Raw genomic sequence first — 27,239 nt, forward strand, 5'->3', positions numbered from 1 at the left:
CAGGGACTAAGTCAGAGACCCCAGCAGTAAGTGCATCTTGGTATCCATAAGAAACTGCTCTAGGCTCCTTGGTTTGCAGGAAATCTCAGATTCAGTCTAATACATTTATTTTTCAACTGAGGGAAACTAAAGGCCAGAGATGTCAAGTCTTTGCAGAAGATCACAGAGTTAACAGAAGACAGTACTAGACTGTCTCTCTTAACCACTTTCTACCAAGCTACAGCTGACTGAAAGCAAACCCTGCCCCAATTGGGCAGACCAATGTAAGTCCAAATTCATAGGACTTAGAATCAACAAGGTTTTAGTGACATAGTGATCCAAATTATATCCCTCTCCATGACACATCATTAATTCCAAGGAATTATTTCTATAGGCTCAACTCCCTTCCCATTCCTCTTTTCATTTTCTGTATTATCCAAGGCCAGAGGGATCTCTCACTAACAGAAGTCATTCTTTGAATCAAATATAAAATCTCAGATATGTAACTTCTACCAGTCTCCTGACTTGGGCTGATGTCTGCAGGATTTCATTCTTTTGGTCTGTAGGAGTTTTCTGCCTGCCTGCTTGTTGGCATTATTTCACAAGGTCTTTGTAAAAGGACTGGGCTTTACTAACTGGTAACTGAAGCCTTTGTTGAAGGAGCATCAACAAGTCAGAAAACCGTTAAGACTACACTGATTCCTTACACTCCTCTTATTCACTCTATTTTCTTTAGATACACTCTCTCAATAACGGACCTAAGGACTGCCCTATTTCCATGCTGTTTTAGAGAAAAGAAAAACATTCAGAGAAGTGGAGACAAGAATAACTCTTGGTAATGAGAAAAAGGTTCCATTTAATAGTATTTGATTACAGTGAAAAACAAAGGTTTTCTGAACCACTAATGCCATCTGGTGGTCAATAAGATACACTGCCTGAGTGCACAGTCGTGACAGACTCTTTACCACCCCATGGACTGTGCCTGTTTCTCTGTCCGTGGAATTTCTCAGGCAAAGATACTGGAGCGGGTTGCCATTTCCTCCTCCAGGGGATCTTTCCTGATGCAGGGATTGAACCCATATTTCCTGCATTGGCAGGCGGATTCTTTACCACTGAGTCACCTGGGGATTCCCGTAAGATACATAATAAATCTTAAAATGTACATATATTTCAGATTATCTGTATTATCATTACAATAAATCATACAGGAACTTGAGGCAACATGGCGGTGAAAAGAATGTATTAACACTACTCTAATATCTCAATACTTTTTGACTAAATAGCCAATTTCTCCTTTCTGGGGAAAGTATTTATCAAAGAAAACCATATAAAGCCAAACTTTCTTATTCCCCCCAAAATCTCCTCTTTCCCTTTTCCATCACGCTCTCACCAAAAATACCCACACCCAGTGATTCCAGTCATATAATACATGTGCAAAAGGGGCTTCAATTCGTTAAGTAAAATCAATTTTATTAATACAGATCTTTCCACATGTCTGGAGTAAATGATTAATTCCAAAGAAAAAACCTACATACAATGAAATTAGAAGTATCCCGGATGACAAAAATAAATTAAGTATGTACAACCATAATCACCGCCGCCTCCGAAAACCTGAAAGGAAGGGAAACCAAGAATGAGGCAAAGGACAGTTGGGAAAAACCGAAGAGACAGAAAAAAAGACCATCTAGAGAAAAGGGCTCCTTAGGAATGGGTCCCCTCAGCAGTACTCTGTATCCTCCCAGGAAAAAAGACTAGAAGTAGGAAGGAAACTGACATTAGGTAACGGTTCCTTCAAGTGATGCTTTTATATTTTCGTAAGCAAGCCTGCACAGGAGCTATGGGGACTTCAGAGAGAGAATCCAGAAGTCTCTTTTGTGAATTTACTGATTTTCACCTTGGAAAAGAAAAAAATAAAGGCCTACATCTAAAGAGATTAATGCCCAGTATGGAAGAGATACTATAGAGGTTTGTAAGAACTAGAATGGCAAATCTAGAGCTGGTATCTCAATTTATAAAGCCCATGCTGCACTTGATCACCCAAGTCTGAGCCATTCACTAACCTTTCTTCTTCCGACCTTTCTTAGGTATCTTCTTCCGCTTCTTAGTAGGATTTTGATCCTGGAGATGCACGGAGAAGGGAAGGAATGGCTGTGTGCTTTCAAGTACTAGTGTCCCTTTCCAAGTTCCTCGTGGTAATAAGCCCACATACACTTAGCTGTGAGCGTGAAGGTCACCTCCCACCACTGGATCTGCACCTCACCTCGTCAAGATGAGGGGTTCCTCCTGTCAGAGCACTGATGTCACTGAAGTGCGTGAGGGAATGAAGCTGTGAGCTCATGACATTTGCTCGTTTCCGCCGTCCTTTCTCCCGCTTGCTGACACTTAAACGCACCATCATGCTCTCCTCATAGTTAATCCTGAGAAGAAACACAGACAGCTTCCAGCATACTCAGTTCACTGAGGTAGAAAACTGCAGCCAAGAACCTGGCCCAGGTGTTTACTCAGACATCATATAGACAGTTCTCAAGAAATTTCAGAGCTAATCACTATAGTATTTGGTGAGGTGATACTATATGCTCACTACTCAACGTTCAATGAAATGCTCTTTGTGCTAAAACTTCCTTCCCCCCCCCCCCCCCCAGAAATGAACTCACAGCCCATCCACAGGAATATCTCAATTATTATATAAAATTCTTTGTATTCCAGCTTCATAAATAGGATCCCCTACACGGACCTTCTCACTGAAATCTATCAACTGTAGAGATTGACACCTAGGCAAAGTTGACAAATCTGTGTTCAACAATTGCTTTTCTACTTTTCTTCCCTGAACTTATCTAAGAACCTGATTTTCTTGCTTTCTTCACAAGAAAAAGAGCAGGGATAGTGAAACAGAACTTTAAAGCCTTAGTCAGTGGCAATGCATATTTTTTTCTCCATGAAGCATTTGCTCAGCTTGAACAGCTTGGGGGGGAACATTTTCCCCCCAGTCCCCATTCTGTACTTCAAAACTCTAATTCTTAGAAATCATTAACCCAAGTTTAGTACTCCATTTCCTAGATAACATGGGTTCTCTTGGAATCAGATTAATCATATTCATTCAAAACAAAAGGACAAGTCCCTACAGCGTAGAAACAACTTCTAACTGCACCTGTGTTGGTCCTCCTGACTCTGGCGAGTAACATGAGGATGCCGAGCATCTCGGATTTCCTCCGGAGCATCTGAGTACTGCTCCTTTAGCTCACGAATGACAGAGCTGCTCAACGCCCGTCTCTTGGCTCGTTCTAGGCGCTTCTTCTCCCGCTCAGCTTCTGTTTCATCTGTGTGATTAAAAATCAGCAAGGGTTATCCCAGAACAGAGAAGAGAAACACAATCCACACAGAGGAAGCAGCAGTCACAGTTCATACCATAATGTACTGGGACCAAGCGTGGTGGGACGTATTTCTTAGCTGTTCCTTTTCCCGATTTCTTCCCTGAAGCCCCAGACTGGCCTTCCTCTGTTTCATCTTCCTCCTCATCCTCAGAGCTCAACTACAAGAGGAACATAATGTCCACAAACTTAGGAAGAGTCAGTCAAATAAGTGACAAGGAAATCGAAAGCTGAAGTACCTGGGAAAGTGGGAATACAAACCAGAGGGAGAAAGGGGAATCTCACATTCAACACTCTTAGGTACAAGCTGGGCATCAACAGTAATAAGAGAAATCCCAGGAGGTCCAGGAGCACAAGGTTCACCCAGGTTTAGGTCCCTCAGGAAAACCAGCGTACTGCAGCCTCTTACCTTGCTCATCATATTGCTGGGATGAGGCTTAAAACGGAGTGGGTCATTCTCACCTACAATAGAAGATTCAAGAGATTTTAAAAGACTTGGAACTTTTTGAATGGTCCCCAGAAAACCTTACAGTTTCCGCTACTTACTGAGGCTGCCTGTCACTGCAGTCTTGACCAGTTTGTCAATCTGATACTTCAGTTTTTGGTCCAAAGGACGAAGCTTTTCCAAAACCTAAAATGTGGTTAAATAACATTACATGTCCTTCCCCTAAATAAGCACATACCAAAAGTTTCTATTTTAAGCTTCCAGATAAAGCCCCTAAAATATGCAAAAAGTAGAGCAAATGAAAACAAAAATGCTTTTTCTCCATTTGGTTTCCTCATTAAACATGAGAAAAATGAAAAAAAATAAAAGTGTTAGTTGCTCAGTCCTGTCTGACTCTTTGTGATCCCATGGACTGTAGCTCATCAGGTTACTCTGTTCATGGAATTCTCTAGGCAAGAATACTGGAGTGGGTTGCTACTCCCTTCTCCAGGGGATCTTCCCAACCCAGGGAACATGAGAACACCCACTTAAATGAAAGTGATCATGTCACAGTTCTGGAGTTCAGGATTTAGCAACCTAGAGCCCGTAAGATGCCAAATGCTTTGTACCGTGCGAATCTCCACCAGTCTCAAAACTGCAGGATGTCCCTGAAGAGAACCTCCCAAGGCTTTGTCCAGGATGAGATGGCTCAAATCCATGAGGTACATGAGCAACAGCTGATCTTTTACTTCCAAAAGGCTGAGACCCTGAGTTGAATCATAAGAAGCAAATTCAGTTTTAACCAGAGAATGAGAGAGACTAGGGAAAACTGGATAATTTTTTCCAAGTTCAAGTTTTTTCCAAGCAGTTCACGTAAGGTATCTAGAGTAGTCTCAAGGAAGTGGCTATACCTAAAACGGCCACAGAGAAAATTATGCTAACATGACAGAAGCAAAGCTCACAAAATTATGGAAGACAGGAAGAGCAGGAAAATCAATAAAGTATACCCCAAGATCACTATAGCAAGGTTTCTCAAACTCAAGGGCTACTGCTATTTGAGGATAGATAATTCTTTGCTGTGGAGCACTGTTCAATCTACAATGAACAGAGGAGGACTAGAGGATGTTCAACAGCAGCCCTGACCTCTACCACTGATCCCACCCCTCAAGTTGTGACAATCAAAAATATCTCCACACAGGGCTGAATTTTAAATTAATTTAACCAAAACAGTCACTATGATTTTATAGTGATTGTTGTATCCCTACAGTGAATATATACCACACACAGTGAATATATGATTTTATCCCCATATGATGAAATTATACATTACAGGTAAAAACAATGATCTCTATACATACTGACATGGACTTAATTCTATGTCAACACACTTTCTACCTAAGTAGAAAGAGTGAATAATGTGGTTCAAATTGAGGAGGGGAGAAGTATGATATACATATTTTACATGTATAGAAAAATGAAGATAATACAATTAGCAACTGCTACCCCTGGGAATGAAGATGAGCAAAAGGAAGAAATGGAGAGTACTAAAAAACTGATTTTCCATCAAGCACATGTTACTTTTATAACAAACAACATTTTTAAATGTACCCCAGTGGTTATCTCAGAATGGTGATTACACTAATGTTTAATTTTCTTCTTTTTGATTTTATGTATCTTTTCAACTTTCTAACAATTAGAAATTATTATAGGGACTTCCCTGGTGGTCCAGTGATTAAGACTCTGCGTTTCCACTGCAGGGGCCATGGGTTCAGTCCCTGGTCAGGGAACTAAGATTCCACATGCTGCACAGGGTAGTCCACCGCCAAAGAAGTGTATTATGATTTGCTAATCATAAATTGTAAGTGCATTCTTTTAAATAAAAAAGTAACTTGTGTAAGCAGACTTAAGGTATAGTTATAGGAAAAAAAAAAAAAGTCACTGTGACTGCATAAAACAAAACTGAAAAATTCCACAGCCCTTGGAAGACCTACTTCAGACAGGTTAAATAATCTCTGCCCAAGATAACACAGTAATAGGAGTAGAGCTGGGATTCAAACTCAGTCTGACTCCAACACCCAAGCCCTGAGTATCCGTAAACCAACATGCTTGAGGTCAACACTAGCATGTTACAAGGAGGACGAGCAAAGCATTTAAAGACAGACAAGCTGAGCTCAACTCTTGAATTAGTCATTCAACAGTCAAATATTGGGTAAATTATGACCTTTGTCTCCTCATCTATAATATGTAACATGAGACTCAAATAAGATGGGAAAATACTTTGTAGCCTATAAAACACCTAATAAAGGTCTTTGATTCTCTAAGTTAATAAATATCTGTTCAATGAATAAATATATAGTGATCTAAGATACATATGAGCAGCTCATCTCAAAAAGGCATTAAAATGCATAAAAGCATTATACCCAAAATAAAGACAGCCAAGAATGTGAGAAACAGGATCTTTTGACATGCTTGGGCATTGTCAAGTTTATGAGTTACAAGTGTATGGGTTACAAGCGTATAAGACAAAAACAAAACAAGAAGCGAAGATTAAAAATGAGAACAAAAATGAAGAAGAGAAAGAAATGGCAAAAAGATACATTAAAAATTCATTTAGTTGTCTTCCTAAAGCACAAGTCTGCTGTAAATCTCGTGTTTTAAAAACCTTCACTGACTTTTATTAACCTACTATAATGATTTCCATACTTCTGCTGACCTATGGAATGTCCTGCTTAAATAATATCTTAGAACAAAAGCTCAATACATAAAACAGGCAACACAGTTCAAGCAGGTATGAGGGATCCAGAGATCCCTCATTCCTTCTATACTGATCCAGAGCGTCCTTTGATACTGTCCTACACCCAATAATCCCTTGGAAACTTCAAGACCTTAATTTGAAAATCACTGTATTTAAGATACACATCATTTTCATAGTCAGAATACATCTTTAAATCAACAGTATCTTAGTATGTCACAGATTAACAAGCAACACTTTTTCTTAGTATATACAATAAGCAATATGTCCCCAATTAGCAAAATTTTGGATTAAATGAATATAGTAATAACTCCTTAGTTGGCCTACAAGGCTTTTCATAGACTGACTACTTTCCCAGTCATATTTTCTAGCCCTGCCCCCAAAACACACACAAAATGTACAAAAAAGCACACTATATGACATACCTCCTTTCCAGAATATCATCACGCGTTAGGTCTTCATGTTTTTGCACATGCTATTTCTTTCCATCCCTCTGACCCCTGTTTATTCCTCACAATCCTGCTACCTCCTCTAAGATGCTAACTCCCTTTGCTCCTTGCTGATCATTTAATCTCACTCCTCAGTTTTCACAGCCGTTCACCATGACGCTACTGTTTATATCTACTGCTTTCACCTGCCTTCTCTGCTAGACTTCAGCACAGAAACTGGATCTTATTCATCTTCAAAGCTCCAGCACTGAGGACACACAACACACTCAATAAGTCTACAACGGACAGAACTGTTGAGAATATTAAGTCAAGGGATGCTTACTCTTCAATTATGTCTTACCTTCTCTGTAGGATAAGCTTTAGCTTGAACCTTTTTGGTCAGAGTTTGCACTTGTGCCGTGACAGCCATCACCTGAAATTAATCCAAATAAAACCCCTGATCAGGATACAATCAAGTCATCTCTGTGAGCTGTTAAGGACAAAACCTAAACAAGCCACCTAAAAAATACTGATATCTGAGACACTGCCTAAAGTACACCATCATCTTCTTTTCAGTTCTGGGAAAGTACAGGAGAGGCTGTTTCTGATACTTCTTCAAAAAGTAGAAAAAACTTTCAACCTCTTCTTAAAGAGATCGACTTACCAAACTAGGGGTAGGGGATGGGAACTGGGACAGTGGTCATGAGGGCACTTCAGCTTTGTACAGTTGAATTTGCAATGTGAGATCTATTAATATATAACCATATATCAGCTGGGCACCCAAAGGGCAAATCACATCACCTTTCTCATCATTGGTTTCCTTATCTATAGGAATAAAGGAAATTGATTCAGATGCTTTTTCTCCTGAAGTTTCCTATATTCTTTTGGGTGCAGAAATAAATTACTCTGAATTGTTGCCTGAAAAGGTTTTCATTAGATCATCCCGCTCTTAATGTATCTGGTCATTCAAATGCGTACTCAGTCGCTATGTCCTATCCAATTATTTGCGACCCCATGGGCTGTAGCCTACAAGGATCCTCTGTCCATGGCATTTCCCAGACAAGAATACAGGAGTGGGTTGCCATTTCCTTCTCCAGGGTCTCTTCTTTACCCAGGGATCCAACCTGCGTCTCCTGCATTGGCAGGCAGGTTCTTTACCGCTGAGCCACCAGGGAAACCACATGCCCCAAATCACCAGAGTTAGAGGTGAGGCAAAAAAAGTAAAAGAAGATTTGCAATTAATCTATTCCAAAAGGGGTGGCATTACTCACCTGCTCCTGGAGGTTTTTCAAAAGTGCCACAGCATTTGGCAGGTCTGACTCCAACACCTCCTGTGGAAGGGAGAGTAAAAAAAGTCATTTCTTTCCTCAGGATAATAAGACGGAAGGTGTGGGGGTGGAAAAGTCCCCTCTCTCCTTCAAACAGCCCAGACTTCCTGCCTTCCCACTCCGATGCCCATGCAGCCTCGCCTCACGGCCGGCCAGCCTCTCACGTTACTGGAAAGGAGCGTTAACTCCAGTCCCGTCTCCTTACTAAGGTTGTGGCTGGGAGGACGCGTCGGTAAAGCTATTTTTATCACCATCCTTCCCTCGCGCCAATAATTTGCCTCCAGGCACCGAGGAGAAAGGAAACGTCCACAATATTAAGCCAAGGAAACAAACACACGAAACTCACCGGGGCCGCCATCTTCACAAAGCCTGCCCCTTCCGGAACTGTACTTCCGGAGAGCGGACGTTGCCAGGGTAGACTTGAGAGATCACCGCGCTTGCAAATCTAAACCAATAGGAAGAGGGGCTCTCTCATTTCCGCTCCGAACAGGATGTACGGGAGGAGGGGCCGGATCCAGCCAATGGAATAGAAGAGCAGGCTAAACTCGTCAGACTTAGGAGGAGCTTTAACCATCTAAATATGCTCTTGGAAAGAACCATATGATTAGTAGATTGAGTAGAATGGGTGGAGTTAAGCCAGTAAAAACTCGACAGATGATTGACTGACACTTTTAGCGGTCCAATGGGAAAAAGGAGTTAACTGAGCGAACTGAGAGCGTATTGGCTCTTGGCTGCCGCAGTACCCGAAGTCTCTTTCAAGACAATTCCCTTGCGTTGCCTGTGCCTGCCGCTAGGTGACGGGCCTCAGCTTATCTCTGAGAAGGTAGCCACGTTGTGGAGTCGCCATTCCAGGCTAGTGGTCCAACGCAGGGCGCGGTAGATTCTTCATAGACCCCCAAGGCGTTTGTGTGATCTTGGAGAAGTCATTTGACCTCTGAGCTCTTTTCATCTACAAATAAGAGAGTTGGGCCAGTGAAGCCCAGAGTCAGAATTTAGGCACAGAAGATAAGCACATTCACCTGCATGGTGACCACCTGGGGGCAACGCATAAAGCCCCCCTCAGCTGCTGACTTCTACCAGTTAGGGGATGTGAAGGGGAGGACGTTTGACAGATGAAGCCAGTTTAGATTTACATGACTTGCTTCTGGTCACACAGGTTCAAACCCAGCTTGTGCATACGTAGTATTTCATTATGCGCTGCTCATCTTATCTTCAGTTCAGTTGCTCAGTCGTGTCGGACTCTTTGTGACCCCATGGACTGCAGCACAACAGGCCTCCCTGTCCATCACCAACTCCCAGAGTTTACCCAAACTCATGTCCATTGAGTCGGTGATGCCATCCAACCATCTCATCCTCTGTCGTCTCCTTCTCCTCCGGCCCTCGATCTTTCCCAACATCGGGGTCTTTTCAAGTGAGTCTGCCCTTTGCATCAGGTGGCCAAAGAATTGGAGTTTCAGCTTCAGCATCAGTCCTTCCAATGAATATTCAGGACTGATTTCCTTTAGGATTGACTGGTTTGATCTCCTTGCTGTCCAAGGGACTCTCAAGAGTCTTCTCCAACACAACAGTTCAAAAGCATCAGTTCTTTGAGGCTCAGTCTTCTTTATGGTCCAACTCTCACATCCATACATGACTACTGGAAAAACCATAGCTTGGACTAAACAGATCTTTGTTGGCAAAGTAATGTCTCTGCTTTTTAATAAGCTGTCTAGGTTGGTCATGGCTTTTTTTCTGAGGAGCAAGCCTCTTTTAATTTCATGGCTGCAGTCACCATCTGCAGTGATTTTGGAGCCCCCCAAAATAAAGTCTGTCACTGTTTCCCCATTTATTTCCCATGAAGTGAAGGGACCAGATGCCATGATCTTAGTTTTCTGAATGTTGAGTTTTAAGCCAACTTTTTCATCTTTTCTTAATACTTTCAAATATGTCAGCTCACTCCTGGTTTTTACAGTCTGGTAAAGTCAGCTGTTTGGGTATTAATTGTTCCTGTCCTCTGCCTAGGACTTCCTGGGTGGTGCAGTGGTAAAGAATCCACTGGTCAATGCAAGACACTCAGGTTCTGTTCCTGGGTCAGAAAGATTCCCTGGAGATGGAAGTGGAAATGGCAACCCACCTCAGTATTCTTGCCTGGAAAATTCCATGGACAGAGGAGCTGGAAGGCTATAGCCCATGGGGTCTCAAAGTGTCAGACATGACTGAGTAAGTATGCGCATCATCTGCCTTGGGAAATAAGCACTACAAGAGGAAATAATGGTCTTGAATTTTACCCACAACTGTCAAGTTGCTCTAGGACTAGAAATTAGATTTCCTGACTTGGAGCAGTCTTCTGAAAGTAAACAATTAATAACTCCCATTTCTCGGCAACTAGGGTGGGAAAATTCTGGTTTCCAAATCTTTTGCTGGACTCCCAAAGAAGGCAGGAGTTAAGTATCCAGTCCCCTTGCCTCTGCATCTAACATTTATTTGCTGTTTCAGGCACAATGGAAGCTCAGGTGCTTGATAGCCTACTCAATTGAACTCTTCATCTATAAATAAGAGAGTTGTTGTTCAGTCGCTCAGTTGTGTCTGACTGTTTGCGACCACATGGACTGCAGCATCCCTGGTTTCCCTGTCCTTCACCATCTCCTGGAATTTGCCCTAACTTATATCCATTGAGTTGGTGATGCCATCAAACCATCTCATCCTCTGTCGTCCCCTTCTCCTGCCTTCAATGTTTCCCAGCATCAAGGTATTTTCCAACGAGTAGGCTCTTCACATCAGATGGCCAAAGTATTGGAGTTTCAGCTTCAGCATCAGTCCTTTCAATAAATATTCAGTACTGATTTCCTTTAGGATGGACTGGTTGGATCTCTTTGCAGTCCCAGAGACTCTCAAGAGTCTTCTTCAACATCACAGCTCAAAAGTATCAATTCTTCAGCACTCAGTCTTCTTTATGGTCCAAATCTCACATCCATGCATGACTACTGGAAAAACCACTACTTTGACTATATGGACCCTTGTCAGCAAAGAAATGTCTTTGCTTTTTAATACGCTGTCTCGGTTTAACATAGCTTTTCTTCCAAGGAGCAAGTGTCTTTTAATTTCATGGCTGCAGTCACCATCTGCAGTGATTTTGGAGCCCAGGAAAGTAAAGTCTGTCACTGTTTCCCATTGCTTCCCCATCTATTTGCCATGAAGTGATGGGACTGGACTCCATGATCTTCATTTTTTCAATGTTGAGTTTTAAGCCAGCTTTTTCACTCTCTTTTTTAAAAAAAAATTGAATTGTGGTGACATTTATTCTGATAACAAAACAGGTCTCCACTCACCTGGCCCTGAGCAAGACCCTGAGTAGGATGAAGCCCAGGTCTGGGTGGTGTGGAGTAGGAACCTCACCCACCTGCAAATTCACTCTCCTCTTTCACCTTCATCAATAGGCTCTTTAGTTCCTCCTACTCAATTAACTAATAGTTTTTAAACCATTTATCAGGATTTGTATTATGAAAATTTTTCCATTTTGACATGAATTTGTGAACTATTCAGATCCTCAGCCCATTTTTTAATCAGGTAATTTTTTGTTATTAAGTTGTTTGATTTCTTTAAATATTTTGGGTAAACTCCTTATCAGATATATGATTAGCAAATATTTTCTCCCATTCTATAGGTTTCCTTTTCATTTTGTTGATGGCTTCCTTTGCTGTCCAAAGCTTTTTAGCTTGTAATCCCACTTGTTTATTTTTGTTTTGTTGCCTTTATTTTTTGCTGTCAGATTCAAAAACTTCCTTGTCAAGACTGTTGTTAAGGAGCTTACTGCCTGTTTTCTTCTAAAATTTGTAAGGTTTCACGTTTTCCCTCCAAGTCTTTAATCCATTTTGAGCTATTTTGTGTATAATGTAAGAGTCTAGTTTCATTCTTTTGGGTGTAGCTGTTTAGTTTTATTAACACCATTTGTTGAAGACACTATCCTTTCCCTATTGTAGTAAATTAATTGACCAAACAAGTGTGGTTTTATTTCTAGCCTCTCTATTCTGTCCCATTGATCTATGTGTTTGTTTTTGTGCCATTATGATATTGTTTGGACTCCTATAGCTTTGTAATATAGTTTGAAATCATGGACAATTATCCAATTGTTCATGTCCATGTCCAATAATAACCAATTATCTGGGCACTTCATGACTCAGTCAGTAATTATACATGAAAATACACAGACTCATTGATTCAAAAATCTGTTTCTTTGAATTTGTTCTGAGAAAATCTTTCCAAAAAAAAGAAACCATATGTATATATGTTTACAGAAACATTATAAGTTCAAAAAACTGCAAAGGATTAGAGCGTGATTGTTAATGGAAGTGGGTGTCTTTTTGAGGTGATGAAAATGTTCCAAAGTTAGGTAGTGATGATGGTTACCAAACTATGAATATACTGAAACAACTGAATTGTACACTGTGAAAAGGTGAATTTTATGGTATATGAGTTATGTCTCAATAAAGATGTTATAGTACTATAGGCAATCTAAATATCAAATAAGTAAAATTTCTTATATTATCTCTGTAGTCCACCAGGTTCCTCTCTCCATGGAATTCTCCAGGCAAGAATACTGGAGTGGGTTGCCATTTCCTTCTCCAGGGGATCTTCTTGACCAACCCAGGGATCAAACCCTTGGCTCCTGCCTTGGCAGGCAAATTCTTTATCATCTGAGCCACTAGGAGAGTTTATATTATCTCAGAAATAGCAAATAGCTCCATTTATTGAGTGCTTATCCTTCCCTGGTGGCTCAGACCATCAAGAATTCGCCTGCAATGCGGGAGTTTGATCCCTGGGTTGGGAAGATCCCCTGGAGAAGGAAATGGCAACCCATTCCAGTAAAGAATCTGCCTGCAATGCAGGAGACATTGAACCCAACCCAGGTTCAATTCCTGGGTTGGGAAGATCCCCTGGAGAAGGAAATGGCAACTCCCTCCAGTATTCTTGCCTGGTGAATTCTGTGAACAGAGGAGCCCGGCGGGCTACAGTCCATGGGGTTGCAAAGAGTCGGACACAACTGAGTGACTAAATTTCACTTTCAGTTTTCATTGAGTGCTTACTCTATGCAAGGCATTATTCTGAACACTTTACACATACTAATTCAGTGGTTTTTCAAAGTGTGGTCCTTGATCTAGTAGCACCTGGAATACAAATTCAGGCCCCCCACCCTGTCCTACTGAATCAGATTTCTGAGGCCAAGGCCTAAGACACAGTATTTTAATAAGCCTTCTTATTAAAGAAGTATGATTCTGCAACATGGTCAAGGTTGAGTGTCTCTGTTTTAACTTGTTGTTTAATACTCAGAGTAAACCCATAAGTTGGGCAATATTATTATCTCCACTTGATAGGTAGTAGTGGAATGTCTGCAGTCGTAAAAATTAGAAAATCTAAGATTGCAAAAATATGGAATTCTGATGGCTAGAGCATGATTATGTACATACTGTATGTACACATAGCAGCCCTATATGCTATATATGTATTTTTATGTGTATTTTTGTATGTATATATAAAATAGAAACACAAACACACCTTGGAAAGAAATTGAGAATTGAAAATAGTTAATGTGATTGGGTAGGAGATCTTGTGTGTCATTTCAGTACTTGCATAGTTTCAACAAAGTTTTGTTTGTGTTTCAGGAACAGCCCTGCTGAATTGAAAAGTACTTTCATAGAAGAACCACTGAGATACTTACCTGGCAGGGGAGATACCATGATCACGAAGGTGGTTTTCCCAGGGCGAGGCTTATCCATTGCACTTCGGATGTGCTGACCCCTGCGATTTCCCCAAATGTGGGAAACTCGACTGCATAATTTGTGGTAGTGGGGGACTGCGTTCGCGCTTTCCCCTGAAAAAAAAAAAAAAAAGAAGAAGAACCACTGAGACTACTATATACAAAATAGATAACAACAATGACCTACTGTAAAGCACAAGGAACTGTACTCAATATTTTTTATTAATCTATACAAATATAGATTATGTATATGTATATATGTATTAATGAATCACTGTGATATACACCTGAAACTAACATGACATTGTAAATCAATTATACTTCAACTGAAAATGCAAATTAGAAAGAACCATCAGAGGATCTCATACATTCCATTAACATTTTTGTTAGTTATATATATTGTAGTATTGCTGAATCTTTAGTCAGAGCTATTTAGGCCTTTAAAAACTTGAATTTCCACATTTGAAAATGGAAAAATTATCAATATGCTACTCAGTTTTGAGAATCTACTGAAACAATGTATGTATAAGTAGATAATAATTTATTGTGAGCTTCACAAGTGAATGATGTTTTTAAATGATTCTTGGATATATTGTTTGTGATTTCTCTATTAATAGTGGAATAGTTTTTGTGTGTGTGTGTGTGTGTTTTTTTTTTAAAGAGCCACTGAGCAGTGCCTGGAAGGGGCAAGCAGGAGAAGTTCCAACAACATTAGAGAGGTGGGAAGGTCCAGCCTGGGGTGAGGGTGCTATGGAGGACCAGTCAGACCAGGAAGTGAAGAGCTAAGTTGGGACAATCTGGGGCCAGTTTACAAAGTGTCTTTAGGTGCCAGTCAGAAGTATTCAGGCTTTGTCTCCAAGACAACATGGAGCCCTGGAAGTGTCTATGAATGATAGATATATTAGACATGGCACTTTAGAAAATTGAGACTGCCAGTCATTTGTTGAGAAGAGCAGCTAGAAGACTAGGTAAGGTGCTATTGCAATTATCTAGGCATGAGAAGGAAAGAAGGAGGTAGGACCTTTTGAAGGTAGTCTATAGATTATAGAAATATTGTTGGGTGCCTTTCTCCTGAGCTCCCTTCCCTTTCTCATTTCTATTTCCCTGCTTCTCCAAGTAGTTCCCTGCATTCCTGTGACCACAAGTCTAGAATCTCCTCTGCATATGAATCTGAAAACACAATGTCACTTTTCCCAAGAAAAGTTATATCACCAATTCTATAAAATCATATAACATCACCACCACCACACATGCCAACACCACCTTAAAACACATTAATGAGGCTCCATGCCTGATTAAAATCCAAACTCCCTTAATTTGGTTTATAAGGTTCTTTTTGACCAGCCTTCACCTGCCTCGCAAGCTCTTCCTCTTTGGTATTTCCCGGTTACTTCCATTCTTTAGCTACATTGTGCTCACTCACTCAGTTTTTCGGACTCTTTTCAACCCCATGAACTCTAGCCCTCCAGGTTCCTCTGTCCATGGGATTTTTCAGGCAAGAATACTGGAGTGGGTTGCCATTTCTTCCTCCAGGGAATCTTTCTGACCCAGGAATGAAACAAGTGTCTCCTGCATTGGCAGGTGGATTCTTTACCACTGAGCTACTGGGAAAGCCCTTAGCTACACTGAGTATGTTTCAATTCCTCTCAGGCTATTGGACAAGCTGGTCACTCTGCCCAGCTCATCCTTTTCTTGACCTACTCCAGCTCATCCTTCAAGTCTGACCTTAAAAGTCATTTCCTCCACTGAACCTTTCCTGACCTCCAGTCTAGATTAGGCGACCTTGCTCTGTGCTCGAGGATTTCTTCCATCATAGTGCCTACTACTTCCTCTATTATAATACCTGACACACTATTCTGTCACTGCCTGTTTGCCCCTCCATAGTAATCTGTGAGCTCCTGAAGTCAGGACTGTGCCTTAATCAATATTAGCGGGAATGAATGTTCATTCCTGGACTGTGGTGAGGCCTGCACCCATTAACATTATCATTCTCAGTAACATGAGTTGAACAATCAGACTGGAAGAAGCTGGGATCTGGAATTATTAGACAGGGCGCACTGAGATGGGGCAGATTCTGGGGGATATTATCATTGCAGATGCTGGAAGGAAGTCCAGACCAGGCTGGCAGCAGATAAAAGGAATCAGTCTATTAAAGCAGTCAGAATCAGGAAGATATTCTAACAAGAGGGCACTGGAACAAGTTTGGAAATCCAAGCAGGCAAGTGGAAGTAATAGATACCACTTATTGAGCAGTCACTATTTGTTGGACACTGTGCCTATAACTCCATTTTTTCCCCTTCTTTATTGAGGAATGTTTGACAAATAAAATTTGTATATATTTTTACAAAATGATATTTTGATATATGTATATATTGATGTATGTATACACAACCAAGTTAACAATGTATCTATCACCTTACATAGTTACCCTTCCTTTTTTTTTGTTGTTGTTAGAACAATAAAGATCTACTCTCATAGCAAATTTCAAGTACACAAAACAGTACTTTTTTTTCCAAATGTTTACTTATTTGGTTGCCCCCAGGGTCTTAGGTAAGGCACTCAGGATCTTCATTATGGCATGCAAGCTCTTTAGTTGTGGCATGTGGGATCTAATTCCCTGACCAGGGATTGAACCTGGGCTCCTGGGTTGGAGTTTTGCTTTCTGCATTGGAGCTCAGAGTCTTAACCACTGGACCACCAGGGAAGTTCCACAAAACAGTACTTTTAACTACAGTCACCATGCTGTACATTAGTAAGATGGCCAGAGCTTACATCCTTCATATCTGAAACTTTGTACCCTTTGATCAACATTTCCCCTCCCTCCCCAATGACTGCGAACCACGTTCTATTCTTTGAGTCTAAGAGTTTATCTTTTTTGGATTCCATATATAAGTGAAATCATGCAGTATTTGTCTTTCTGTATCTGGTTTATTTCACTTAGCATAACACCCATCAGTGTTATCCATATTGTCACAAATGATAAGATTTCTTTCTTTTAGAGCTGGACAATAAAAAAATAAATAAAATAAAGTCTTTGTTGAGTAAACCCCCCCCAAAAAAAAAGAGCTGGACAATATCCTTCATCCATTCATCTAACGGTGGATACTTCAGTTGTTTGCATGTCTTGACCACTGTGAAGAATGCTACAGTGAATATCTCTTCAAGACAGTGATTTCATTTCCATCAGCTATATATCCAGAAAAGGGGTTGCTCAATAATATGGTATTTCTATTTTTAATTTTTTGAGGAAACTCCATATTGTTTTTCATAATAGTTGTACCAATTTTTTTTTATAACTTCATATACATAATCCTTAAACCAAGTATATGGGGTAGGTATTACCATCCACATTTTACAGTTAAGACTGAGAGTTAGTGCTGGAATTCAATAATAGTTCTTCTTGGACCTATGCTCTTTTCTCTACATTAGTGCTTCCCCAACTTTAATGTACATTAAATGACCTGGGAGGCCTTGTAAAACTGCAGATTCTGTTAAAATGCAGAAAGGTGACTCAGGCCTGGGTTGGGGCCTGAGATCCTGTAGTCCTAACAAACTCCTACTGATGAAAATATATCAGTCCATTGGATCATACTTTGAGTCATAAGACTCTGCACGGTACTTCACTTTTTTCTAAAAGGGGTTAAGAAACACCTAGGTCACAGAGCTAACCCATAAGGCAGGGTTTTTTTTTTTACCACAGACCTCTCTGGTGTCAAAACTGATGCTCAGGGCTTCCCTGGTGGCTCAGTGGAAAGAATCTGCCTGCCAGAGTTGGATCCCTGGGGCAGGAGGACCCCTGGAGAAAGAAATGGCAACCCACTTTAGTATTCTTGCCTGGGAAATCCCATGGACAGAGGAGGTTGGCAGGCTAAGGTCCATGGGGTTGCAAAGAGTTGAACACAACGTAGCGACTAAACAGTAACAACAACATATTCCCACTTGGTGAGGATGTATCAGCCCATGGATCATACTTGGAGTCATAAGACTCTGCACAATGCTTCATTTTTTCTTTCTCAAAGAGGTTAAATAACTCACCTAGGTAACACAGCTAGTCCATAAGCTAGGGTTATTGACCACAGGCCTATTTGATGTCAAAACCTATGCTCTTAGTGATTAAGATACGCTGGTGAGTATGTGTGTGCTCAGCCATACCCAACTTTTTGAGACCCCATGGACTGCAGCCTGCCAGGCTCCTCTGTTGGTGGGATTTTCCAGGTAAAAATGGAGTGGGTTGCCATTTCCTTCTCCAGGGGATCTTCCTGACCCAAGGATGGAACCCAAGTCTCTTCCATCTCCTCCACTGGCAGGAAGATTCTTTACCACTAGCACCACCTGGGAAGCCCTTTAAGATATGCTGTCTTCCTCTATGTTCAGGAAACAGGACCCCCAGCTTTGATCTGGGACTTAAGGGGGAAAATCTAATCCCTGAGAAGTAGCCAAGCACCAGTGAAACTAACAGGGTTACCAAGACAGGGCCTTTGCCAGAGGGAACAAAACCAGGGCTCAGTTACCAGTGTGGGGCACCGGGTGGGGCCCAAGTCTCAGGAATAAGATAGAAGCTGAGTTCCCAGAACTGCAGAACAGAGGGAAGGATGACTTGATAGTGACACTCCGAACATGGGCAATAGCTTGCTCTACCTCTCCTGACTGGAGCCTGAAATGGAGCCAGAGCCTGGAGCAGGACAGATCCTGCCTATGTGACAAGGTCACACGGGAGAGGGGAAAAAGATCACAGGGACGGGAGCCACATCACCTTCACACTCTCCTCCCTGGGATCCTCAGCATGGCCTAGAGAGGCTAGGCCTCCCTAGGGCTCACCAGCATCCTTTGGAACTGCTGACCGCATCCCCTGCATGCTCCCTTTCCACCTTCTCTTGATCTCAAGCCTTCTTCCCACCTCGATCCCCTACATGCAAACTCCCTGTTTAAATGACAGGATGTTTCAATATTTTAGATCCTTATCCTATGGACCTTGTTCTGCCAGGATTCATGAAAATGACCTTAAATTTTTCTTTTTCCATCACCTTAAATTTTGCCTTGCTCCCTTTGAATGACCAGGGTATAGGTGTCTGGGAAGGGGCAGAAGCCGGGGATGCTTAGTATTGGCTCAGTCTGGGTGTTTGGTGGGGAATAGGGGGCCCGCAGAAGTAGCATAGAGCAGGGCGAGAATGGGTGCAGGGTATTTCGAATGCCTCTGGGCTTACATTTTCACAGCAGGAATCCAGCCATCCATGCCACACCAGCTGTCGGATCAAGGCTACATCAGAGTCATCAACTATATTAGGATCTTGGTCAGAACTTTTGATTGGCTTCTGGCTAGAGGTCATTTCAGAACTTCCACAACAAAGGACAGGTACAAGTGTGACCTAAAGGATAGGTTACAGATCCCCCAAACAGAAAAACAACCAGATAAATTTCTGAGCATGAAAAATGTGACAATTTAGAATTGGCTTTGCAAAATAAATAATCAGACATCATTATATCATTGCTACAGTTGTAGGGGGAGAAAATCTCTTTTTTACAGCAGAGACAGATATAGCCTCTGCTGTATTAGGAAATTTCTCATGACCCCAAAGTCCACCTGGACTCCTGCACTTCTGCCCCCAGGTGGAGTTCCTCTGTACAGTGGCCCCTCTTCCAAGAGGAGGATATCCAGGGGCAAGGATGAGCTGAGGCAGAAAGGGGATTTTTTTTTTTCCAATTATTTTTATTAGTTGGAGGCTAATTACTTCGCAACATTGCAGTGGGTTTTGTCATACACTGACATGAATCAGCCATGGATTTACATGTATTCCCCATCCCGATCCCCCCTCCCACCTCCCGCCCCACCTGATTCCCCTGGGTCCTCCCAGTGCACCAGGCCCGAGCACCTGTCTCATGCATCCCACCTGGGCCGGTGGTCTGTTTCACCATAGATAATATACATGCTGTTCTCTCGAAACATCCCACCCTCGCCTTCTCCCACAGAGTCCAAAAGTCTGTTCTGTACATCTGTGTCTCTTTTTCTGTTTTGCATATGGGGTTATCATTACCATCTTTATAAATTCCATATATATGTGTTAGTATGCTGTAATGATCTTTATCTTTCTGGCTTACTTCACTCTGTATAATGGGCTCCAGTTTCATCCATCTCATTAGAACTGATTCAAATGAATTCTTTTTAACGGCTGAGTAATATTCCATGGTGTATATGTACCACAGCTTCCTTATCCATTCGTCTGCTGATGGGCATCTAGGTTGCTTCCATGTCCTGGCTATTATAAATAGTGCTGCGATGAACATTGGGGTGCACGTGTCTCTTTCAGATCTGGTTTCCTCAGTGTGTATGCCCAAGAGTGGTATTGCTGGGTCATATGGCAGTTCTATTTCCAGTTTTTAAAGAAATCTCCACACTGTTTTCCATAGTGGCTGTACTAGTTTGCATTCCCACCAACAGTGTAAGAGGGTTCCCTTATCTCCACACCCTCTCCAGCATTTATTGCTTGTAGACTTTTGGATAGCAGCCTTCCTGACTGGCGTGTAATGGTACCTCATTGTGGTTTTGATTTGCATTTCTCTGATAAGGAGTGATGTGGAGCATCTAGAAAGGGGATGTTTGTTGGCATCTGTTACACATCCTCCTGAGCCTCTTGGATTCATTTTTTAATTCATTTTGGTTCTTTTTTGACAGTTTATTACTGTTTAGCCTCTAGAGACTCTGGTACTCATTCAAAATGCAAGTTACTTGAGGAGGGACCCCTGGAATCATCCATGACCTAAAGAATCTTCAAAACTACAAAAATTTCATTTTTTTATATCCCAGTAAAAGAAAAATCCCCAAACGTGTATTTTACACACATAGATAAAAGTATATCTGGACGGATACACTCCAACTATTAACCATGATTGCCTTTGCAGAATGGGACTGTGAATAGTGGAAGAAGCTTTACCTTGCTTGCCTGGTAGAAGATTAATTGTTTGTATTTTTGAAGTATTAATAACAAGCATACTTTTATAATATGGGAGGAGGGAAAAAACAGGAAGGGAGGGAGGAAGAAATGAGAATGATTTGAGAGACAGAAGAAAAGTAGAAAGACAAAAAAAAAAAAAGAGGGAGGGAAAGAGGGAGGGAGGAAGGAAGGAAAAGGAGAGAAAGAGAGAGATTTAAAAAAAAAAAAAAAAAAAAAACAGGAACAGAAAGAAAGAAAGGCCTCCTCCACCCTCTCCCTGAATAAGATCCAGGGAATCTCATCTATGTCCCTTATTCTGCAGGAGCAATTGGAGCCCTCATAGGAACAGAGAACAGCAGCTGTTCACCCTCTTTGGCACATTATTCATCATGCATTTATTTCATTTAGATTCATCAGAGTTGAAAGAGCTCAAGATAAAAATATACATAATCACTTCTGGCCGTTTAAAATATCAAAACAATGAACAATATTTAGAGAGACCAGAGGCAAGAGGGAGGACAAGGGGAAAACAAAAAAAGAATATATTGGGCAAGAAAGAAGCAGTGGTTGCAAGTAAATATCGACAAATAGCAGTCAGCCTAAAAATCCTGGAGGTTGCTGCTCCCTGTCAAGCTATGGCAACCTTGTTCCCTGGAGGCTGGGCCCAAAAGGTCAACATAGGAGCCTTTGTCTCCCTTATTTCCCCCAGATGCACACAGCTGTGCACAGTGGCTGTGGAAGGGGTTGCTCAAGACCCAGCCCTTTCAGGACCCACGTCCAGCTCACTGACGATACGCAGGAACCTTCCCTAATGGCCCTCGCCTCTCCCTGCCCTGCCTGCATTCCCACATTTGGAGACTCAAAGCTTCAGCTGTTTCACCCATGTTAAGTGTTGCCACTCTGGACCTGTGATCACGTGGGCCGTGTGTTCATTGATCTGAAAGTTCTTTGAGGACGAAGGGGCCTCTGACTTGCCTCTTTCCCCCTCGGAGCCTAGGTGCTGCCTGGTCCAGGGCGTGTGCAGTGACCTTCCTGTCCTCTTCCCGCCACTCTCCAGGCTCTCCTCCAGTGCCAGTGGAGAAGGCAGGAGGACCCTGGGTGGCAGATGACCATGCAGGCATGCGGGCATGTCTGTCTAATTCTAGCCAAGGGCACGGGGGGAAGGACAGAGCCCAGGGACCTGTGGCCTCTCCGCTAAGAGGACAGAGGGCTAAGAATAGGACTGGAGATTAGGGAGGGATTGGAACTGCATTGTTATCTCACAGGAATGGCGTTTGTTCGGGAGCGTTTTTTTCCAAGCTCTTCTACGAGCCACCCCACCCTCTCCTCTGCCCAGTATCTGTAGGAGCACCCACCACGGGTCTCTCACCACTTCTCTTTCCATCTGCTCTGCTCTGCGGAAGTGAAATCGCTCAGTCGTGTCCGAGTCTTTGTGACCCCATGGACTATATAGCCTATCAGGTTCCTTCGTCCATGGGATTTTCCAGGCAAGAATACTGGAGTGAGTTGCCATTTCCTTCTCCAGGAGATCTTCCCAACCCAGGGATTAAACCCGGGTCTCCTGCATTGTAGGCAGACGCTTTACCATCTGAGCCACCATGCCCATCCATTCCTGGCCCCTCCTCCTGTCCCCGGTTCCTCTCCAGCCCCATCCTAATTCCTCATCATAAATTAAATTCCTGCCCCTTCACCTATTTTCCCTCCTTCTCTGCCTGGATCTGCTTCTTTCCACCCCTTCCCATAAGTCCTTCCCATTCATCCTTTTTCCCCACCTTTGGCTCCCACCTGGCCCCTTTGCCCACCACCTCTCCGCCTAAGCTTCCCACACTCTTCAGCTTTGAGCACCAGGTTTTGCAGGCTGCTGGCCTTTGTCTCCCCTCTCCTAACTTTTTCGGACCAGTGTTTTGTCCACTTTTCCCTCTGTCCTGTGGCCCCTCTCTCGAAGCTGAACTGGACAAGCATAAGTGGCAGAGGCTGAGGTGGGCTGACAGCCTCCACTCTCCTAACAGCTAGAAGCCATCCGCACCAGACACCAGGCAAAGGGACACCTCTGAGAACAAGACCCAGGACATGCAGGCCACAGGAGACACCTCCCCGAACTCAGTCACAGCTATTCTTAGGAACACAGTACCACAAAAGGACCTTTTGTTTTGTATCACCCTCCCCCCCACCCCCAACATACACAAGGAGCTGCTCTTGGCAGAGGCTGTAATCTCAGAGAAAAGGGGCCCAGGCACGGGAGGCTGGGCTGGAAACTCTGCCCCCTGCTCTGACTTCTCAGAGCCACAAGGCTCTGCCCTTGAGACAAGGTCACCTCCCACCACAGCGCACAGACACACAGCTCTGCCGCTCTCTCTGCAGTCTGAAACACCGACAGAGCTGAACCTCATCTCTGCCGCCTCACCCCTTACTCCTCCGTTGCCCATGCACCCTTTGCTGGCTCTTCCCCACTCCCAGCAAACCAATACCCTCCCCATCTTACTTCCTCCCCACTCTTCCTGCTCAGTATGGGTCAGGCTCTTTTTTTTATATAGTCAGTCCAAAGTCCAACAATAAAGTCTCTTCTTTCCTTGCTGCAGGTGGGAAGCTAAGACCCCAGCTCTGGTCCCTTGAGACATCAAGGAGCCTGACCAGCTCTTAATTCCTGGTCTGGTTCATGGATCTGGGGTGACCTGGCAGTCAGGTTGCCAGCAGCCCCTGAAAAGCTCCCTCGGGAGGAAACAGCAGCCAGCTCCCCAGCTCCTTTGTTGCAAATCAGACAGACCCAGGGAGGTTGCTCACCACCCTCCCCACCCCCAGTGAGGTGTGTGTGCCTCTTTGTGTTCTTAATGAGTTTCTAATATTTGGATACAAGTTTCGGGTCTATGTAACAGAGACAGGAATCAAAGTCCTGCACTGAAACCCAGGCTTCCAAACCCAGCAGCAGGAATGCTGTCCAGCATTGCACAGTGGGCAGAGAGAGAAGGACTGGCCTCCACCTCACATCCTCTCAGAACACCAGTGAGAGAGAGCCCTGCTCCCCGAGACCAGCCATTATTATCCCATGACAGGTTACGGGTTCAGACAGGCAGGGGTATCTGTATTGTCAAAGCAGGAACATCATCCTTCCAGGTGAAATAAAAATTCTGAGGCGTAAGCAAGCAGAAGCAGCTGAGTCACGGGTACTATTCATGTCTTCAGATCACTCTGTAGAGCTACACTTCTGCCCTCCAGCCCGGGGCTGGTCCTCACACCATGGAACACAGGAGGCCCAGACGTTTCTCAGGCCAGTCGGGGAGGGCCATAGGATTAGTGTGTGGCTGCCCCCATGCTCCACTGTGATCTCCCTGCATGCATCTCTGGGGATAAGGAGTGAGCTGGCTGAGCATCCTCCCATTTGCAAGCCCACATCATGGAGGCGGGCACCTCAACCCTCCAAGTACTCCCAAACCACCCCTCTGGCTTCCAGAAAGAGAGAAGCAAAAAAAAAAAAAAAAGAAAGAAAGAAAAGAAAAGAAAAACAGAACCAGAAAATGTAAAAGGGACTGGAGAATAAAACAAGGGTATATTTTATCACCCCCCTTCGCAAGTACAGGATTGCCCAATTTTCAAAACAAAACACATCATGTTATTTGGCCTTCTCCCCCTTCTGGTTGCTGTCTAATCTCTCAGCTCACTGCCAAGCTCCTCAAATGCAGGGCTCACACCCACTGCCTCCACTTCCTGTCCACTCATCCTTTTCTTAATACCTCTCTGCAGCCTGGATCTGTCCTGAGACTGCAGAAGGCGCTTGCTCCAAGATAACCCGAGTTCCTCCTCTCCGCCTCCCTGACATTCAGTCTGTCTTTGGCATCTGACACCATGGCCACCTGTTCCTCTTGAAGAACTTCTTCTGGCTTCGAGGAAACTGCCCTTTTCTTGTGCTCCTTGCCTTCTCCATGCTCTCCAGTCTGACAGCCATCCCCTGAGGCAGTCAGTCTCACGTACCAGCCCTGCCCACCACTCCTGTAATTCCAACCTCCTACAAGGATGAAACCATCTTCATCAGATTCCCCACTGTTATCTCCAACTCTCCTGAACCAAATACTCTGTCTTCTTCCTGCTTGTCTAAAAGCCTGCTTCCCTTTGCTGCCACTCCCATACTTCCCAGGATCACACACTCATGAATCTTCCTTCCTTATTTCCTGCATCCAATCTGTCAGCAAGGCATTTGGGTTCTTCCTTAGACACTACCATGTGTAAAACAGCTAGTGGGAAACTGCTCTGTAACACAGTGATCTCAACTTGGTGCTCTGTGATGACCTAGAGAGGTGAGATGGGGGGGGGGCGGGGGGAGGGAGGCTTAAGAGGGAGGGGAAATACATAATAGAGTTGATTCACTTCATTGTACAGCAGAAACTAACATCATTATAAAGCAATTATACTCCAATAAAAAATCAATTTTTAAAAAAGGAAATTCTTCCAGCCTCGCCCTTTCTTTCCTTTTTGCGTCTGCTCTCCCCGCTCTTCTCTTGACTTTGACGGTTATCCTATCCTCCTCTCTGGTCTCCTTGCCTCCAGCCTCTTCTCCCACAAAGGAAGAATGAGACAGGCTAGCATCTGGGAGAGAGGCATTCCTGGTGAGTTCATCAAACAGTCTTGAGACTGGCTACAGATACAGCTCTGACTCTGTACCACAGGTGTTTTGCAGAGATGTACACATACCCACCCTGGAGGAGGGGGTGACAACCCACTCCAGTATTCTTGTCTGGAGAATTCCACGGACAGGGGAGCCTGGCAAGCTACATCCATGGGGTCGCAAAGAGTCAGACACAACAGCAAGTAGCACATACACACACACACACGCCCATGTTTGTGTAAAGTGTGCAGGCACATGTGCTTGTGTTCACTCACCTGTTACGTGGGAGTGGAGGTGGGGAGATGGGTGAGGGTCCCAGGGAGGCCTGCTGAAGGGGACTTCTGACCAAAAAACACAGAGAACACTTTTTCCCCTTGGGAAGGAGTGGCTGATTTCTCAGCCTCTTGGTTCCTCATTGAGAATTACCATCCACTCCTATTAAATCCTATGGTCTGTCTATATCCTGGGCTGATTCAGGCCTGACAGCCACAGGATACTGCCCCAGAGATGCCTGTGATCAGAGCAGAGGGCCTCGAGTGGAGGAGTGGGGGGTCTGTGCTGGGTCTCCAACTGGGGTCTGGCACAGAGCAGGCAGCGTGCAGGGCTCCGGGTCTAACACCAAAGTGCCCAGCAGGTGCTGCAGCGAGTGGGGGCTATTCTTTATTTCAGTGTGTGGGCTTCTCATTGCCGTGGCTTCTCTAGCTGCGGAGCTCGGGCGATAGAGCATGCAGGCTTCAGTAGTTGTGGCAAATGGGCTTAGTTGCTCCATGGCTTGTGGGATCTTCGGGACCAGGGATCGAATCCGTGTCCCCTGCATTGGCAGGTAGATTCCTAACCACTGGACAACCAGGGAAGTCCTGGTCTTAATAGCCCCTGACTATCCCCATGTTACAGATGATGAAACTGACTCAGGGAGGTTCCATAAGTGACATCAATCACACAGCTGGGAAACAGAGGGGCTGCGTTTTAAAGTGGATCTTTGTGACTGACTCCAAAGCTTGCCAGGGTGCCCCTCGTAAGCTCTCCGAGGCCTCCAGCCTGGATCCAAACTATTCACGCCCCACCAAGCCTCTCTTTCAGTTAGCTGTGCCCCTCCAAACACTCCCCGAGGGTAAGATCTACCTTTCCCAGCACCCCAAACTAAACAGGGCCAGCCCCAGCCCCTTCCTTCCAGCTGTCCACTGTCTGTCGGAAAGCAGAGGCTCTGGACAAGGGGGTGGGGGCAGGGTGCAGAGGGGCGCAAAGATTTGGAAGCCAGCAGGAAGACAAAAGAATGACAAGAAGGAGCAGCTGTTTGTAAAGGGAAACCTGAGACGGGCACGAAGCTCAGGCCCTAAGCCCAGGCTCGTGTGGAGCCAGGGTAGGGGTCTCCCCAAGGTCAGGGACTCTGGGGGCAGGGAGACTGGAGTGCTGGGCCCCACTCCAGGGTGGGTCCCCCCTCCCCTATGCTCAGACAACCCGTGCCCCCTTCCTCTTCCTGGCCGAAGATCCCTGCCTCTTTCTGCTGCTCTCCTGCTCTCATCCCATGGGCCTGGGGGCTCCTTTCTCATTTCCCTCTTTTCACGCCGAGGTCTCCTTTAACTTGCCCCGGTGCACCCCTCCTCCTCCCATTCCTGGTAGTAATTTTAGCAACTTTTCCTCTGAACTGCCGCTGGCATGTTCGGAGCAAATGGCCCCTGTTTGGGCCTGACACTTGATCG

At 43.8% G+C, this 27,239-nt stretch overlaps 1 protein-coding gene and 2 non-coding genes across 3 annotated transcripts; 1 reads left to right on the forward strand and 2 right to left on the reverse strand.

Moving 5' to 3' along the window:
- Nucleotides 1-1,428: 1,428 nt before the first annotated feature.
- NGDN (neuroguidin) lies at nucleotides 1,429-8,721 on the reverse strand. The gene is made up of 11 exons (XM_043471142.1): nucleotides 8,626-8,721; nucleotides 8,223-8,282; nucleotides 7,313-7,384; nucleotides 4,401-4,538; nucleotides 3,894-3,978; nucleotides 3,757-3,809; nucleotides 3,385-3,508; nucleotides 3,128-3,296; nucleotides 2,240-2,396; nucleotides 2,040-2,097; nucleotides 1,429-1,590 (listed from the first exon to the last, which is right to left on the reverse strand). Exons 1-11 carry the CDS (start codon nucleotides 8,635-8,637, stop codon nucleotides 1,571-1,573), a joined length of 948 nt encoding a protein of 315 aa, XP_043327077.1. The 5' UTR covers nucleotides 8,638-8,721; the 3' UTR covers nucleotides 1,429-1,570.
- Nucleotides 8,722-13,966: 5,245 nt separating this feature from the next.
- LOC122444472 lies at nucleotides 13,967-14,130 on the forward strand. Its single transcript, XR_006270300.1, has one exon. It is a non-coding gene; the product is annotated as a U1 spliceosomal RNA (small nuclear RNA).
- A 2,496-nt stretch (nucleotides 14,131-16,626) lies between these two features.
- On the reverse strand, nucleotides 16,627-16,717 carry TRNAW-CCA. The gene is given in 2 exon segments: nucleotides 16,627-16,661; nucleotides 16,681-16,717. It is a non-coding gene; the product is annotated as a tRNA-Trp (tRNA).
- Between the last annotated feature and the right edge of the window lie 10,522 nt (nucleotides 16,718-27,239).

This window comes from Cervus canadensis, chromosome 6, assembly GCF_019320065.1.
Source record: "Cervus canadensis isolate Bull #8, Minnesota chromosome 6, ASM1932006v1, whole genome shotgun sequence".
Taxonomy (NCBI): Eukaryota; Metazoa; Chordata; class Mammalia; order Artiodactyla; family Cervidae; genus Cervus; species Cervus canadensis.